The sequence below is a fragment of the Strigops habroptila genome, chromosome 2 (assembly GCF_004027225.2).
Source record: "Strigops habroptila isolate Jane chromosome 2, bStrHab1.2.pri, whole genome shotgun sequence".
In the NCBI taxonomy this organism is placed as follows: domain Eukaryota; kingdom Metazoa; phylum Chordata; class Aves; order Psittaciformes; family Psittacidae; genus Strigops; species Strigops habroptila.
The window spans coordinates 113047587-113064607 of record NC_044278.2 but is presented as its reverse complement, the minus strand read 5'-3'; the positions used below and the strand labels follow the sequence as shown (position 1 = coordinate 113064607).

At 38.9% G+C, this 17021-nt stretch overlaps 1 protein-coding gene across 8 annotated transcripts in view; it reads left to right on the top strand.

Moving 5' to 3' along the window:
- The window catches only part of FAT3 (FAT atypical cadherin 3), a 409819-nt gene that overhangs the window by 306976 nt on the left and 85822 nt on the right, over positions 1-17021 (top strand). For all 8 annotated transcript variants that reach the window (XM_030476635.1, XM_030476640.1, XM_030476638.1 and 5 more), the window contains 3 exons: positions 3656-3795; positions 13339-13614; positions 14952-15162. In XM_030476635.1, the coding sequence (XP_030332495.1) occupies positions 3656-3795; positions 13339-13614; positions 14952-15162 (627 nt within the window). The remainder of the gene's footprint in view (positions 1-3655; positions 3796-13338; positions 13615-14951; positions 15163-17021) is intronic.

Here is a 17021-nt window from a genome sequence, read left to right as displayed (position 1 = left end):
GCTTCAGTTTAATCAGAGTAATTTAAAGGAAGTCTTTAATCTGTATTGAAGATGTATCAGCATTACATCTTAGCCTGCAATGGTATTACAAACAACAGTTAATCCACATCTCTCTGAGGTCGTTCATGGTAAAATGCTTTATCAGGACAACCCATCTAGCCAACCTGCCAATTCAATCATCTTGCCTTCTTTGTTGTTGATTTTCCCAAAGTGCCTGAGGAACTCACAGTGTATTAGGTTCATTTGAAATATTTCTTTCCTAATGCAATTGCAAGGACATTAGCAAAGGCAGCTTCTACATATCTTGTATCCGAAAGCAGGTTTTAGCAGACAATAAAAAGGAAAGTGTGTGCCATATGTTGGAAAATGGAATAAGTAATAAAGATTCACATTAATAAAACTGAGCAGCTGAACAAAATTTCATCATCCTTAGCCCCCTTTCATCCTAATATTGTGATCAAAGAAAATGTTAAATGGCCATAGTAACATTGGTAGAATTGATAGTGTGGGAGCTTACAGCACTGCAAATAAGCTCGCTTCACAAGGAGTTCACGGAGTAGCTCTACTGCAGGAGTTTTTAGTAGAAGAGTCCTGTTTGTTTTCACACAACAATGTTCTTGCTCCCTCTGTGCCCCTCCAGCACCCACCTTTCAAGGATAAAAGGTGCTTTGGGTGCTTCTCTGGGTGCTTCATAGTAGGCCTTATAAACATAGACGTAACATGTTTATAAGACTCTTAAGTTTATACCTAATTCATTAATTATTCTTCAGTGCTTAAGTGCATCTTCAGAAGCATTTATCATATGAGGACCTGTTTTGAGAGTATATGAAGGCTGAGGAGCAGTACAAAGTATTTCCAGACTGCCTGTAGTTCTCCAGGTGAGAGGCAGAACCCAGTATCTCAGGCAATATTCCCACACATTCAGCTGTCTGAGTGGTTCTTCATCTGTGCATGGTCTGTTGAAATGTACCAGACTGAATCAGGAATATATCAGGATTTCACTCCAAAAGAGATTATAATCACAAATCTCACAGTAGGATGTTCTCTGATCCATCTCTTTCTCAGTGTCTGATGCAGTTTCTGCCTTGTTTAATAGAAAATGAATATAAAATAAAGTACATTGCCTGGTTGGTTACAAGAGTAGGCTAGATTGGGGTGTCTGGTAACCAAGATTTGTTTGTTTGTCACTAGACCATTTTGGAAGATGTAAATAACACATAAAAAACCTCATATGGCATATTCAGTTCTTATTTTAGGTGAAGAACTTATCTCACTTAAGGAAAAAGGCTTGAAGAACTCAGCGTATTTCCAATACACTACATATTACATAGTATCCTGCAAACCCAGCTTTAAAAAGAAGGGCAATTAAAACATTTATTGCTAATCCTTCCATGTTACTTCGTGGAAGTTTTAAGGGCAGGGTTTCTTTGGAAGTGTATGCCAGTAGATAGCATGTAATTTTTGATTGCTTATTAAGATGGCTATTAAGCATCTTGAAGTACTGACTTTCATTTTGTTTTCATGGTTATCAGCATGAAACATTCCTTGTAAAGTGCCAACTGTCCCAAGGCTAGCTTCATTCCAGCAGAGAACTTCCTTGCTAGAATCTCGAACTCTTTTCTTCAAAGGAAGCTTTTTTCCAGAGTTGGTTTTCATGGTGTGATTTTTCTCAAGTAAATCAATTTAAAACATTAATTGGGAGATGGCATCTTTTTCTTCCAGCCTAACTTTTAAATAAATAAATGAATCACTGAAAATATGACCAATGTCCAAATACCTTGCTATTAGTTAAACGTCAAGGACAATTATGCTTTTTTTTCGCTAGTGTCAAATACTGTTAGATACATACATATGTATCTCAATTGAGAAAAATATTCAATTTGGGCTTACAGAATGAGGTTAGGGAATAAGCAATGCTTCTATTCACTATAACTCACAGCAGATGCAGTGTCTTCCTGGAAAACCACAGCTGCATACATGTATTCAGCATAGGGAAATCTGATAGCAAATCAAAACCAACTACATTTGGATCACTTCAATGGGCAGAAGTTCACCAATTCTGCCTTGCCTTGGTGTAGGTCACGTGCGCTCTTATTCTCTCTTTCTTCTCCCCATCCCTGAATGGCCTCCAAGGCAGACATGGACAGAGCACTGCTGCTTCTAGCTTACCTTTTCTTTGCAATAGCCTATTCAAGCGGTAGAGAGAAATGAGGGTTTCTTCACATCAAGGAATTCAGGGGCTGTGATTTCACTGTGATTCTTCCTGATCTTCAACTTCCTGGAATACCAAAACCTTTTTCCTCTCACTAAATGCATGGCCGTTTTTGAGAATAATGCCTATTGTTGATCAGCAAACCATGCAGATGCAAGATGGTGGTAGAGCAAGGAATCCTATTTGCTTCTCTGTCCCCAGCCCTAAAAGGAGAGCCATTTTGTGATAATACACCACCCTTTCAAATATATATGTAGACACACACATATATATATAGCATGACAGCTAAGTCAATGGAATGGATGTTTTTCTACCTGTGGATCTAATCTCAAGAGGTCTAAGCAACTCTTCTGCCAGTTTTACAACCAGTGGGTTTTGAAAGCCTTTTCTGCTTTGTAGAACTAGGTTTTCAGAGACTGTAGCTAGTGACGTTGCATTGCTGTGTGATGAATATATATTAAGTTTGTTTGTCAGCAGTGTCGTGTTCCACCTCTTCCTGTCCCCAGCCTCCAAACTCAAGCTCAATTCAGAATAAATTCCACTTTATAGATGAGTGAGTAAGAAGCAGGTTAGCAGCATAGTGTGTGCTTCACTTTTGAACATAAGAAAGAAGTGGTTCTAATTTATAAACTATAGCTGTAGCTGAGAAATCCTGTAACCCTTTAATCTCAAATTATTTATGGCTTTCTTTTACTTTTAATAGACTTTTTTTTTCTTTTTCCTTTTTTTTTCCTTTCACCTGAGACTCAGGAGAGTTTTCCCACTGCTGCATCATTCAGTGTGCGCCAGGATAAGGGGATATTAGTTTCAGAACAGTGCTTTATGAGGTTTTTTTTAATGGAAAGAAATTTAGGATGTGTATCCTGTCAGATCTATTTGAATAATTCCTAAAAGACTAGTAGAATTTGACCTTTGCCGCTAGTAATTATCATTGTCCTTGAAATTAACATTTGCATTTTTTTTTAATTGATTATAATTGTAATTGTTAAAGATTCACTTGATGGTGTTTGTACCCATGAGCATCCATGAGAATTTCCTGAAAATATTGAGAATATAAAGAATTAAATCCTCTTAAAATTATTTTTATACAAAAAGATAATTGTGCTTGTTCATTATCCAAACTACAAGGGCACACATCTTATGGGCTTATAGCCATTTGATTCTTTTTATAGGCTCAGTTATGGTTCACTTAAATATACTGCTAGACTTTTTTTTTTTTCTTGCAATGCATTTTAATGATATCTGCTTTCCAATATACAAACTGTGCTTTGCTTTGAAATATAAATGAGTTATGAATAAAGAAGTATCACTAGATGTACTGTGTATGCTAAGGCAAGCCGTTAAGATGGATGCCAGGAAACAGATATGCCCACTTCTAGGAACATTTTCAATGGAAATTTTCCAGAGATGGCTAATTTAATTGTATTTTTGTGCAACAATTAGGAGGGAATTACGATAGTTCTTTCGACGCGGAGAAGGGAGTGGGCACTATTGTCATTGCAAAGCCCTTGGATGCAGAGCAGAGGTCAATATATAATATGACTGTGGAGGTCACCGATGGAACAAACATTGCCACGACTCAGGTAGAATATCACATTCCTTTCTTGGCAAGTTTTGCATTTGTTAGTGGAACATATATGCTATAAAAATTCATAATTTCACCATTCAAATAAAACTTCATCCTTTGAGGCTACTGTTAACTAATGGAAGGGATATTTTTCAAAGCCTTTCCGTCTGGTTGTGAAGAATTGATGTCAAAGGTTTCAAAGTGTTATTTCTCCTTTTGTCCTCTTTATGCTCACACGAAAGTGATTTGCCTTCCTCCAGCTGAAGGAGTTCCTGTCACAGCCGGTGAAGCTTAGATTTTGACAATTGTATCACCCCATAATGGTCCAAAATACAATGGTGCTTCTGTGGGGTTGGGGAATATTGCTATTGATTGTATTAAATTGAGTTTATACCTCTTATCCTCCCAAGACCCAAATGTGGGACACAGGATCAATTGTTCAGAGAAGAAATTGTTCTGAGGCAAAACTTAAAATTCAAAGGATCTCTCCTTTAGTGTCACTGCCTGCGATTACATTGTCTTCAGGGGAACAGCCCCTTTGAACCCTGTAAAATTAGGCTTGCTTATCAGCCTCAGTGCCTTTCAGCAATTAAAAAGTCAGGTCAGATAAATGTGAAGAGCTGGGATAATGCTGACTCTGACACATAATTGTCAGAGAGACCCTGATGTGGAGCCTGGGTATCTGTTCAGTGGGAACCAGTCTGGTCATGGCACAAGGACAGGGACTCTGCGGTCCAGGTGCCGCGAGGGAGACTCCAAAGAGCAAAATGTTTCAATGCAAGGTGGAGTTGTGGGGTATGAATTAGCTAGGGCCTGAAATCCTACATCTGGATTAGTGCCCAAGTGTAAAGTACGCCTATAGCCTGGATGTTACTTGACACATAGGGAAAAATGCATATTGGTAGAGGCCATCTGTGTGCAGCCTCAAATCCCAGATTAAATGTGGTTTACAGAGGAAATGAAAAAAAAATACAGGTCTGTGATGTTATTTACTTCTTTATAATGCAGAAGAAAGGCCTGAACATTTTTATATTTACATATATGAATGCACATGCAGATGCTTCTGTTTTACCTTGCCTTGTTGCTCAAATGGTTCAGGTGTAAATCTGTACTCAGTGAATCACAACAGCAGCTTGCCTACGAGACTGCTAAATCATTGAGTGCTTTCTCAGTCTGAACTCCTGTTTATCCCTAATCCCTGAATACCCTAAGTATCCCTATCTGGTAATTTTCCTGATAATCCATTCTCGGTAAGAAAACATCAGTTGATAGTAAGTTAGGTGGTAGGAAATAGGCTATTTTCCTTGTTAGTTTAAGTAATTAATTGCACCTCTGCTAAAAACATCTCTTATTTTTATCTTGATTATATCTGGCGTGTATTGCCTGTTATGCCTTTCTCTGCTCAATTAAAGAGCTCTTTAAAAACCAGTATTTGCTCTTCATGAAGACACTTACTCAGAATAGTCAAATCATATCGCAGTCTTCTGGAAGACAAGCAAAGGAGAATGATTGACTTCTTCACATTCTCTTTCCATAAGGCGTTTTCTTCAGCTCTTGAGTAGTTCTTTTGTTTTGCTTTGTTTTTAATCTCGGTGACACTCTCAGTCCACGTTTCAGAAATGTGGTGTTGAATCCCTAACACATTTTTTTTATTGCAAACATTTCAGCCAAACAAATATTAAAAAGCACAGAGTATTTCAAACATGACAGCTACGAGTAAATTTTCTTCTTGTGGATATCATGTTTATTGTTTTCACTGCATTTGATTTAATAAATTGACCCCCATGACAGTCCTCAAAACCTATTTTGATGAAAACCCTACATTTTTAATTAAAACATATGGTAAAAACATATTTCAGTAAAGCTGTTGCATTCTAAAAGGAGCATAAGCATTCTTTGTAACTGTGATGTGATTTAAAAATGTAAGATAGTAATTTAAGATTGCATTAGGTTCTCGTTGGTGGATACAGATCTTCTTTCCTCCACCTTGTTCTTTGCATGTGGATACTGTTCAAGTTTTTAATTGTGGCCCAGACAACATCTGAGAATGTGTTTCTTTTTGGTCTTCCCAACGGAGATTTCAAAAGTGATCACTATCTCAAAGCTGCCAGAATTATGGCCTGCCTAATTATCTCTCCCTTTTACAAAACTTACATACTGTATTTTTGATTGTATTTGGAGCCTTTGATTTCGTTATTCATTTTTATTTCCTTTTAGAACAGTAATTAAAAAATCAAACCGATAGATTAAGTAAAATATGTCATAGAGTCGAAAAAGCATCTACTGATGGCTCTCAGTAGACTTGCTCTGAGTTTCAATAAAATGCATTGTAAGTATTTTGTCTCATACACATAGTACCACCTGCATTTTTAACTATCATTGCAAGAAGATATGGTAGAAGAGGAAGCAGGTAGAAAGCAAATGTATAAATTCATCCCCATGTATAACAATAAAATAATATAAAGCCTCCCTCAAAGTACGATGGTTTATTGTGAAACAGCTGATCATTGCCATGCCAAATGGAACAGTCTTGCTTTTTATTCCACCCCACCTGTTTCCCTTTGTTTCTTCCTGGCCTTTTGTCTATTACACAGTTGGAGGTGGTAAAATACAGCATAAAAATGACAAAGATTTTTGCTTCGGTAACAGGATCCCTGGCACAGACTTGCAGAAGTTTCTTCAGCAATGTTCCTGCATGCCTCAAACTCCGATAAACTGCTCACTTCCGTCATGTCTTACTGTGCACATGGTTCACTACCCTACCGTGAGAGGAAGGAAATCGTTGTGATTTAAAAGTTACACCTGTTGTATTAGTGGTGAAAAGAGCATAAGGAATATTTATAACAAACAAAACAACACAGTTCCTTTGTAACTGAAAGCCTGTTTGGTTTGGGCATGATCAGGAGTTCAAAAAGGAATCTCCAAAGAAAGAACCAAAGCACTAGGACTTGTTAAGATGCTGCCACTCACCGTGCTGCCCATCCAGCTGAGCCCCAGCTGGATGGAGGGGGCAAAAGACGAAGAAATATTGACTCCTTTGATTTATATATTTGGAGCGTGGGTATAAAGCTTCTAGGAATGCTGTCTCCTGACTTAGCCAGGGAGAGCTTTAGTTTTTTCTCTTAGCTGAACTCATGATTGCTCAAGGCCACGCGGTAATTTATTAAAGGCTGAAGGCATACGTTGACTCTAAATCCCTGTGAAACAGGATTCTCGCAGCTGCTAAGCAAGCTGTTTGGCCTTGGGGAAAGGACAGAGCTTCTGCAGCAAGATGCAGTGACCCTGCTCCTCGCCACCACCACCGCCTCCCTTCAGGCTGGGAAAGGGTCTTTTGCCCTCGTTTGAGCATAAAAAGGACTCTCCCAGCAAGAAGTTAGTGTAAAGGCAGCTAAATGCCTCCTCCTGACACAACTTTGACTAACTTTGTGTAATATAAGAGGATCTCTTGGTTATGACTCAGTTTTATCCCAAAGCCTCCTTTTTTTACTGAACAACTCAGACCCTTTACATCCAAGCACAACATAGGAATAGCACTTTTTTATTTCTTTGTAGAGCATACTATAGAGTTACACAAAAATACCCACAGAAGTAGGGTACAGTGGGGACCAATCATCTATGTGATTCACTTTTATTGGGAATGTTGTACTAGCGGATAATTAATTTTTTAAGAACAGACTCCTGGAGTCATGGTATTATATGAAAAAGACAGTTTTACTTCTTGTTTATTTTCTCCTTCTCATCATCCTAACTGCTATAAAAAAAGGTGCTTTAAAGCCTGAAGGCTGATGTTCCAAGATAGAAGGCAAAAGGTGCCTCACTTTCACTTACTGCAAAACCATCTCACTATTTCCCAGCAGAGTGAACACTCAGAGAGGAACATACAGTTCTCTCTGAGGTTTTGTTGATCAATAAGTGTCGCTTGTAATACCTTCAGCTGGAGCCAACCAGGCTGGAAGAGCAGACTGGAGAAGTTACTGCTCATTGCCCCTTTTCTGTCTCTCTGTGGACTTTCATTTATTCTTCTGCTCAGGACTGACCTTTAGCTGTGAGCTTCAGGATACCAAGCTTGGTCTCACCTTTCAGAGAACACCTTTTCTTTATGAGATTGTTTCTTAACAAAGAGGAGCTGATAGATTGCCCTGGGTGAGGGTGGCTCTTTTAACTGCATGGTAAAAAGCTCTTCTTAAAGGACCATGGCCAAAATATAGAAAAAACATTAGAGCCTGTCAGAATAGGTTCTGGGCTGTGGATTCTTCTAGGATGAACAAAACACATGGGGTTTAAATTCAATTTTTCAGGTTTGCTCTGTTGAACATTTCCTCCAAACTTCTTTTTCTGTCCCGTCCAGCAATGTCAGCACTGCCTTGCCTGTGAGAAGATGACTTTTCGCCCCATTTTAACGTAACACAAGGGGCATGGTTAAGTATAAATAACAGGCCACTGAGGTTGATAGGGAAACTGTTTGCATTTTTATGGTAAGGTTGGGGTTTGGAAGTGAGAAAAAACCTGTCAGGAAGTAGCAAATAAAGCTGTGTGGTAACACTATTGAAAGCAATATTAAATCAAAATAGGTTTTCAAAATCTGTACAAAAGCGTAACCTGAGTTTAAGCAATTCAGGCTCTTAATAGGTTGTACTACAACACTGTGCCCAGACCAAGCAATTAGCCAAGCAGATTCTTCCAGCTCCAAATGTCTCTAAAGCAGTTCCTGGCATTTATCCAGTTTTCACTCAAATAAGTTCGTGCCTAAACCAAAGGTATTTGTGATGGGCAACATTAAAAACAGCTTTGGAGAGACTTCCTGCATTAGGTTTTGTCCTGCTTTGATTTGATTGTATTTCTCTAGGCCTTTCACTTACCATTTTGAATGCAAAGTCTTTGCTAATGCTCTGAGTGTTACTTTGCCTAATTTGTAAGCTTGGAGGCCCGTGAATCCTTTATTTGAAATTTGCTTTAACTGTGGGAAATAGGAAGTGAGCAGGGAGAAGCAAATCTTTTATAGCGAGGCGCTTGTTCGGACTATAAATTAGGCTCTGCACAATGGGAGCAGAAGGAGGCAAGGCTGCCTTTCTGAAGCCTGCAACGCGCGGGAAAAGATACGAGCTTTCAAGGATAACCAGGCAGAGACTGCTTTGCTGCGTGTTTGCTTTATGAGCATGGAAAAAATACTTACAGCTAATGTTTGTCTATAAAAAGTGGTTTAGTCAGTAACCTTGCACAGTCCTCGGCAAAGAGGAATCCCTACTTAGGAGCGAACAAATAGTAAACATTCCCATTCATCACCTTCTGGAGATGTGTTGGGAAACTTTTAAAGCCTGTCTTTGATTTTACACAATGGGCATTGTCACAGCTTAACACCCCAGGCACCTACACAGTAATAAAGGATATTTATGCAACACAGCTCCTTCCTGCCATATCTTCCCTTTGGAAATAAAGGTGAAGAAAGTATTAAGTTACCCATACACTGTGAGTCTTTGAGTTGCTTCAGTACAATAACGCTTCATTTTGGGTCAAAGACATGCTACAGGCTGGCTACAGCTTAAGGCTTCAAGGAGCAGAGTGCTGGCCCTTTTGAAGTCAGTGGGAAATTTGCCAGTAGTACCAAGATTTTTTGCTCAAGTTTGGCAGCCATTAAATGAATTTGAGTAACTTTCTTCATATTAATGATCTGGTGGCATTTGGCTTACTCAATTTTACATATGTTTGTAGGATCAGGTTTTCTATGAGCCTGGTGTTTGTGTCAGCGTAACATTTGTCTGTAATCAAAGGAAAAAATTGCTGCCTCTTTTTAAGTAACACCTTAGTAGAAGTCATCCTGCTGGAGCAGGAAATCTGCATAGGAAGGTGGCATTTTAAAGTGATCTAGTAAAATGGGGGTGGCTCAAATATAAACCTAAAAAGCCTTCCCCAGCTTTGCCACTGTTCTTCTCCTGTGGCTTTGGTAAGTCATGTAACCTTGCTGCAAGGCAGTGTTTTCCTGGGCAAAGGATGGGGATAATAATAGTCACTTGCTCCTCAGAAATGTTTAAGGATTGAAGGACTAATATGTATTTAAAATGGCATTCAAGTTCCATTTTATTTTACCTGATTTTGTTTCAAGTAGCTCCCGAGACAGTTAAATTTTTAAAAACAGAAGAGTTCCATTTTCTCCTTTTCCATAGCTTCTGGGTTTAACTGAGCTCTGTATAATCAGTATTCCCATATATAATCTAACTTTCTTTTCTTGCAAGGCAAATCCACCCCCCGTCTATTAAAGGAGAGACCATAATGTTAAAATTACAGTTGGCTCTCAGGGATTTTGAGGGACAGATGACAAAAATCAGAAATACACTTAACCGCTTTAATAGAAGAAATTGTGAATCAATAATGACCTCTTTATTCATTAGCATCTCTAACCCACTGCCTTCCATCTCCAGATGGAAGTGGCTGTTGAAATGCAGAGTATGTAATAAATAATGCGTATTTCAATGTCGATCACTTGACAAATCATTAAAATACTGTCATCTCTGGGGAGGATGCCTGCCACTTAAACAGGCACTTGATGAGTTTTACAGTAGGTATGAAGTGAAAGGAAGAAAAAAAGGGGGGGGGAAAAAGTTCTTTTCTGGAAACTATCAAAGCAATTATAAGTGCGTAGTTCCCTCTAAGTTTGACGACCACAGCGAGTGAGGACCTCCATTTTGTTATCATCTCCCCTCTCCATGCCTCTCACTCCCCAAGCACCATCGTGGTCCATATCTATGAGTGTGTCTCAGGGCGTTAGCTTATATCTTTTTCAGTGGGAGGAAATGCTGCTTTGCGAATCCACACTATAATTTCCATAGTCTCATGGCTTACCCTTGGTCCCTGATGCTGATCCAGACCCACTCTGCTTAGTTTTTGCAGTCTAGTGAAGGCATAAATCATGGAGCTGTGGCTTGCACAGTCACGGTGCAAACTTTGCAGCGGATAAAGCTTTATGCCCTCCTCTGCTTTCCCAATTTTCCAGTGATCCCAAAATGCATTAAATATAATGGGAAGTGAACCCCAGCACTGGGGTGATCACGCACCATGCAAACAAACAGCATGCCACCACTGTAGAGTACCTTTAAGTCATACTGGTGTGCATCTGTATATTTTATTTGTTTTCTTACAGAGTAGCTTGAGCCTGCACACAGCAATGTTAAAAACAAATTGACAGAACAAGCCTGTCCTTCACGTCAGCTTATGTGTTCAGGATAGACTGTGCTGTACTAGCATCAGCAGAATCAAGCACGCTCAGTATTTTCAATTGAATCCATTTGAAAAGTTCTTATTTCTATTAGACTATCTAAAGTGATACATGACAAAGTTTTGAGCCACTAACGAAAAGTAAAATAAGTTGTGTTGTCTGTGTTAACAATGAAGCAGTAAAATAATCCAGCCCTGTTACAGTAGTACATGGCAAGGACTGAAGGTATCAAAACTGGTAATCAGATTATACCCAACTCATATTGCTTCAGTGTATCTTCCTTACACCAACAGATGTGGTTCAGCGCTGGCTCTCTGTCCCACTAGAGTAGACTTGAAATCTTTCATTTTTCCCTCAGGCTTTCTTTCATATATTACAACTCATTTCTTTGCATATTTTTCAGCTAGGGGTTTGGCTTCTTTTTTTTTTCCTCAGTCAGGTCAGAATCATGCCTTGATATATTGTATAGCAACAACAAAAATATAAAGAGCTAGGTAACTATTCTTCATTATTACAGGCTCAGCAGTGTATATTTCCTCCCAGTTTTATTGCTATCTGTCCAAGTTTGAAGCATAATGTAATACAGGCTTTGCCCTGCTTCACTCTGGTGTAGCATTATCTGGTGAAAATTAAACTATATGGAATGCAGGGTTGAAGTCCTATGCCATTTAACTTACAGAGCATTTTATTTCAGCTTTTAAACAGTTCCCAGGCTAGATCATTACAACTACTGCTTACAATTGCTCATGTTCCTTCTGGTAATGTGTTCTGCAAACACTTCCACATATCATGGAAATCTAAAGTTTCATTTCTCTCCGAGGCCAACATCTGTTTGTGCAATATTACAGTAAAACTGCATTTTTCTTCTTTTAAGAAAGTATGGGTGAACAGGGCTTGATCAGGCAAAGTCATAAAATATTTGGTTAAAAAAGAACCACGTACTTTATAGAAAAACAATGAAACTATCGTGAGAGGTGGGTTAAGTCTCCTAGGTTTAGGAAAGAGTCCTGTCCATGGCCTTTCCGGTGTCATTCATTGAGCTATTTCTTATTTCAAAGTCTTTGAATAAAAATATTGTTCTATTTCAATCACTATAAGATTATGTGTGTGCTTTCACAGGCATATTCCACAGAAGATACTTTTTGTTTCCAGTGCTGAAAAAAAGGCAGCTTTTTACATTACATCTTTAACAACGATGTAGTTTGTCAAGGGGTTTGCTGCCACGCTGCCCAAAGTAATCCATAGCATACAAAGTCTGGAAGGCAAATTTTCTCTAGGGAGTGACTCCTCCAATGGTGAAAAACACAAAACCTCATCAGAGCCACACACATATAGTATTACATAGTCACGTAAGTTTTGAAAGGCAAAGCTTGGAAAACAGGGCTGCTTATTAGTTACCAGGGACAGCTTGTGATATATTGAAATGGGTGTAATAGGCAGCAACAGCAGCATCCTTGCTGCCTTCCCCCTCTCCAAGTTCCTTTAGGGATCAATACTGAGGTTTTAAAGCAGCAAATGGCACAGCGTTTATTCCCATTTTTAGCAGAAGTTCTACTGTTCATAAATTGCAACAGAAAGGAGACAAATAGGTGTTCGAGGGGAAAGTGGATTAGTTGGTAATAAAGGCAACCATCACTGGCAAAGGAAGAGCTAGGATGAAACCATGAAAATAATCCTTCCCAGCCACCAGTGCTCTGGGATTACCTGTACTTGGTGGTATGTATTGATCTGTGTGGGGTGGGCTTGCATGGTTGTGAGGGCATGTCTCCTGTTCTTGCCTCATCAAGTGCCCATTGTCCTAACAGTCTAAGGTGTAACAGTAACCTGAAGTCTCCCCTGCTAGCACGACTTGTCATTGCTAGTACGTCCAAACACAGCATATTGGGCAGCAGACAATCAGGATTTAGCCAAATCTTGATTGTATAAAAAGCAGATTTAAGTAACATGAAAAGGTTTCTTTTATAGCCTTATTAATAGTGAAGGGAAAAGGAAATCCCATAATAGCTCTAGAAGTCTGCTAGACCAGAGCAGTTACAACGGATGAGAAAACCTTTCCTATAACCATTGTAGGAATGTTTTCCAATCTACAGATACTGAAAATATGGACTTCTTCATCAGGGTGTGAGCAGGTCTTATAATTAGAAACATTCTGCCTCCAAAGTCATATCCTTCCTATTTCTTTTGATCTGAACAGTAAGCATTTAATATTAAATTATATGTTTTTCAGTCTAACTATACAGCAGCATAACATCATCAGCCATCTAAAGTAAATTACATTTCTCTAGGTGCCTATTTAGTACTTTGACTAGTCTTTAATAACTTCAAATGTTTTTCTTTTATTAACTGTAGGTTCTTATAAAAGTGTTGGATAACAATGATAATGGCCCAGAATTCTCTCACCCAAGTTACGATGTCACCATTTCAGAGGACATTCTCCCTGATACTGAAATTCTGCAAATCGAAGCTATAGACAGAGATGAAAAGCATAAGTTGAGCTACACTATTCACAGCAGCATCGACACAGTCAGCATGAGAAAATTCAGAATTGATCCCAGCACTGGGGTGCTCTATACTGCTGAGAGATTGGACCATGAAGCTCAAGATAAGCACATCCTTAACGTCATGGTAAGAATGCAGTATTCACTTGGCACAGACACAATCACCGCTGCTTCAGGTGCATACATGCTTTATGTCTTTGCATGAGCAAAGGACTCTTAGTGCAGCAAGTAGTCATTAATTTCATCTTGCCTGCCTTGCTGTGTATTTATTTTACATTTTTAATTGGAATTTTTTGGGAAACTTATTGTGAATTCATTGTATGGAATATGATGTGATTTGCTATCTCGAGGGAGAGCAAGCAGGAAATTATTTAATCTCTTGGCATCTGGTGCTCTCACTAAAGGTAATTTTCAGAGTTTCTGAAGTGAGGCTGAAAGTTATTTGAGAAGTTACTCACAGGGAGACAACTGCTTTCTGGCCATAGAGAGTGGCACAGCCTTTCTGGAAAGAAGCCTTGTTTATAGTTTACTTTTGTGGACTTATTCCAGTATGTAAACTCTTGATATACAAAATAGCTTTCATCTACATTTCCAAATGTTTGGGGGAAAAAAACCACCAACATTTTTTTGCTCAGTGTGGCCAAATTACAGAACGTAAGTCTGTCTGTTTTCAAGTGAAGATTGTATATTATGGATTGGAGGGTAATAAAAAAAAAAAAGAATCTATGTTAGATTAAACATTGTAGTCCACTATTTAATCACTTTAAGATACCTGCAGAAGAGATCCTTTTTAGGAACAGCTCATGATGTGTTAGGTACAGGGCCATCTTTGGGCTAAGGACCCTAGAAATCAGAGAGCTGCTATCAGATCCAGTGAGCAGGAACCGAGTGGAGGTCTTGGCTTGCAGAGTAACAAGTCTTTTGGCAAGCCGGCTAAGAAAAAAATATAAACTGATTCATAGAGAGAAATGAATGACAAAGGTCATTTCCTGGTGCTTGGGTTTGCTCTCCACCTGATACAGTAGGTATTTTGTTCTATTTAAGAAGACCCAAACTTCTGGGGATTGTGTTGGCAAGATTATCAGTGTAGCAGTGCTGAGATATTTTGTATGGGGTTGAGAGGGGTGTGATAAATGATACCTCTGTTGGGAGTACTCAGCACTTTTTAAGGTGATTGCTACTCTGTTTACTATTGGTATCATCATCTTTAAAAAGGTACGTACATATATAATGATGAATAAGTCTGTTGTCAGCTACAGGCACTGGACTGACACACAACTGATCATAGTGGGTAGAATTGTTTGTAGCTCTTTGAAAGACGGAACAATGAGCAAGGTTTATTTGCCTCTACTATAAAGCAGGGAATGGCAGGGCAAAGGCATGACCATTTAGCATGTATTAAAAAATATTTATGAATTTTCACTAGATGGATATCAAGATGTGTATTATGCATTTGTTCTATAGGTCCGAGATCAAGAATTCCCTTACAGAAGAAACCTGGCCAGAGTCATCATAAATGTGGAAGACTCCAATGACCATAGTCCATACTTCACCAGCCCGTTGTACGAAGCCTCAGTGTTTGAATCAGCAGCAGTTGGATCAGCAGTCTTGCAGGTCACAGCTTTGGACAAAGACAAAGGAGAAAATGCAGAGCTCATCTACACTATTGAAGCAGGTTAGAACAGAGGCTGAAAATGAGGCTGCGTAGCTGGGCAAAGGAGACATCTTCCTGTTGGTCGTTTTTTATTTTGAAGCTACTATACCCAAAACCTGTCGGAATAGAATCTCATTCACATTCACTAGATGGCTGCAGAGCCTTTTACCACTAAGTCATTGCTTCAAAACCATCACAGATGATAGTTACTGAAAGCTACAGCAGCAACTTCTTTTCAGGTTGCTGGCTTCAGTCTAGTATACAGTGGATCCTTCACAAGTAAGTGCCACCACAGCTGGCATCTTTTCCAACATGCAGATCAGAGGAGCATGGAGACTAAGGCCAGGGCTATGCTAAAAACTTCTGTCAGAACAGCCATAGCATTTTAATGGCATAAGGTGTCTTGAAACTAAGGGAGGGCATGGTGATACCAGCTTAAACTTGCTTTTGTTGTTAAGCTCTTGGTATTTACATTCAGCACATAATCTGTACCAAAAAGCTTTCCTCTGCAAGTGCAACAGCACGGTCATGAGAAATTTGCATTATCTCTGCCACACATGCAAATGAATGTAACTTTCTCTGGCTTGTATGGATCTGAAGCTAAGAATTCTCTCTGAGATAAACCATTAACATATGTACAAGAGGGGTGTCTGGAAAAGAGAGAAAGAAGTAGAAATTTGTAACCTTTGTTAACAAATCTGCAGTCTCATATACTGCAGGTTGTGTCCATATTAATCAGATCACAAGCCTTTCCCAGCATTAGGCTCTCGTCCTACAGGATCATTATTTATCTCTATATTATTTTAAAGACTTGTCACTACAATGGCTTAAGTCAATTACAAACAGGCTAAATGACAAAATATAAGTAATGAAACAAGAATATCTGCACCATCTCATATTGATTTAACTTCATATAGTTCAAGCTTACACCTTAAATTAAGCTGATGTAACTAGAAGCTTACAGAAGACTCAAGGAACTTTTTTGTCATTATCCTGTATGTTCTGTGGAAGCAAACCAGGAGGTGAAGTCTCTTACATCTAAAAGTGTTGAACTTAACTTGCACCCTTGTGGTCCTACAAAGACCTTAGCACTACAAAACTAGTGTTATGCACTTATGCACTGCATTCGGTCTTAGCAGTTATTTCTCAGTGTTTTCCAGTGGTCTTTAACTTAGATCAGGGGAAATTTCATACGTGACTAGGCAGGACAACACTGTGCCTTATAGAACAGATTCTGAGCAGATCAGATCAGGTTCCTGGTTCAATGTTTTTCAAGACCGCTCCCAGTTTTTTCTTGACACCTTATTGCTATTATGGGCTCCAACCCAATCACTTATAGATGCCACCACAATGTAAAGAGCAACCTGACATGCTAGAAGTGTGGCTCCCATACGCTAGTAATAGAATCATACATGGTGCAGACAGAAAAAGATGAAGATTAGAAAGCATGCTTTAGCTATTAGATAGTCCTTTTTAATATACATGTTTTTCTCTTTTCTAGAGGCTCTGTCTTCCATTACAGCCTGTTTCTGTTTCGTCATGAGCTCTCCCTGCAGTGTCAGGCTTCAAACTTCTATTTACTGTGAGCCACACACTCCCCCAGTCTCATTATCCACAGATGTTCCAATCCCAGCTGCATTGAAATTCAGTCTTCTGCTGCTGTAGTTTCTATGATCCATAAAATCTGCAGTTGAGGATACTGATTTTAACTGCAGCATTCAAATTGTACACAGGCATTTTATTCAGGGGAATTACTTACATCACCTTACGTGTGAACAGAGCAACTGGTAAAGAAAGTAGCTTTTGTGTAATTTCAGAAGAAATTCCTAAAGAAGAACCAGCGCTGGCCTTACATGAGGCATTCAATGGCTAAAAATTAT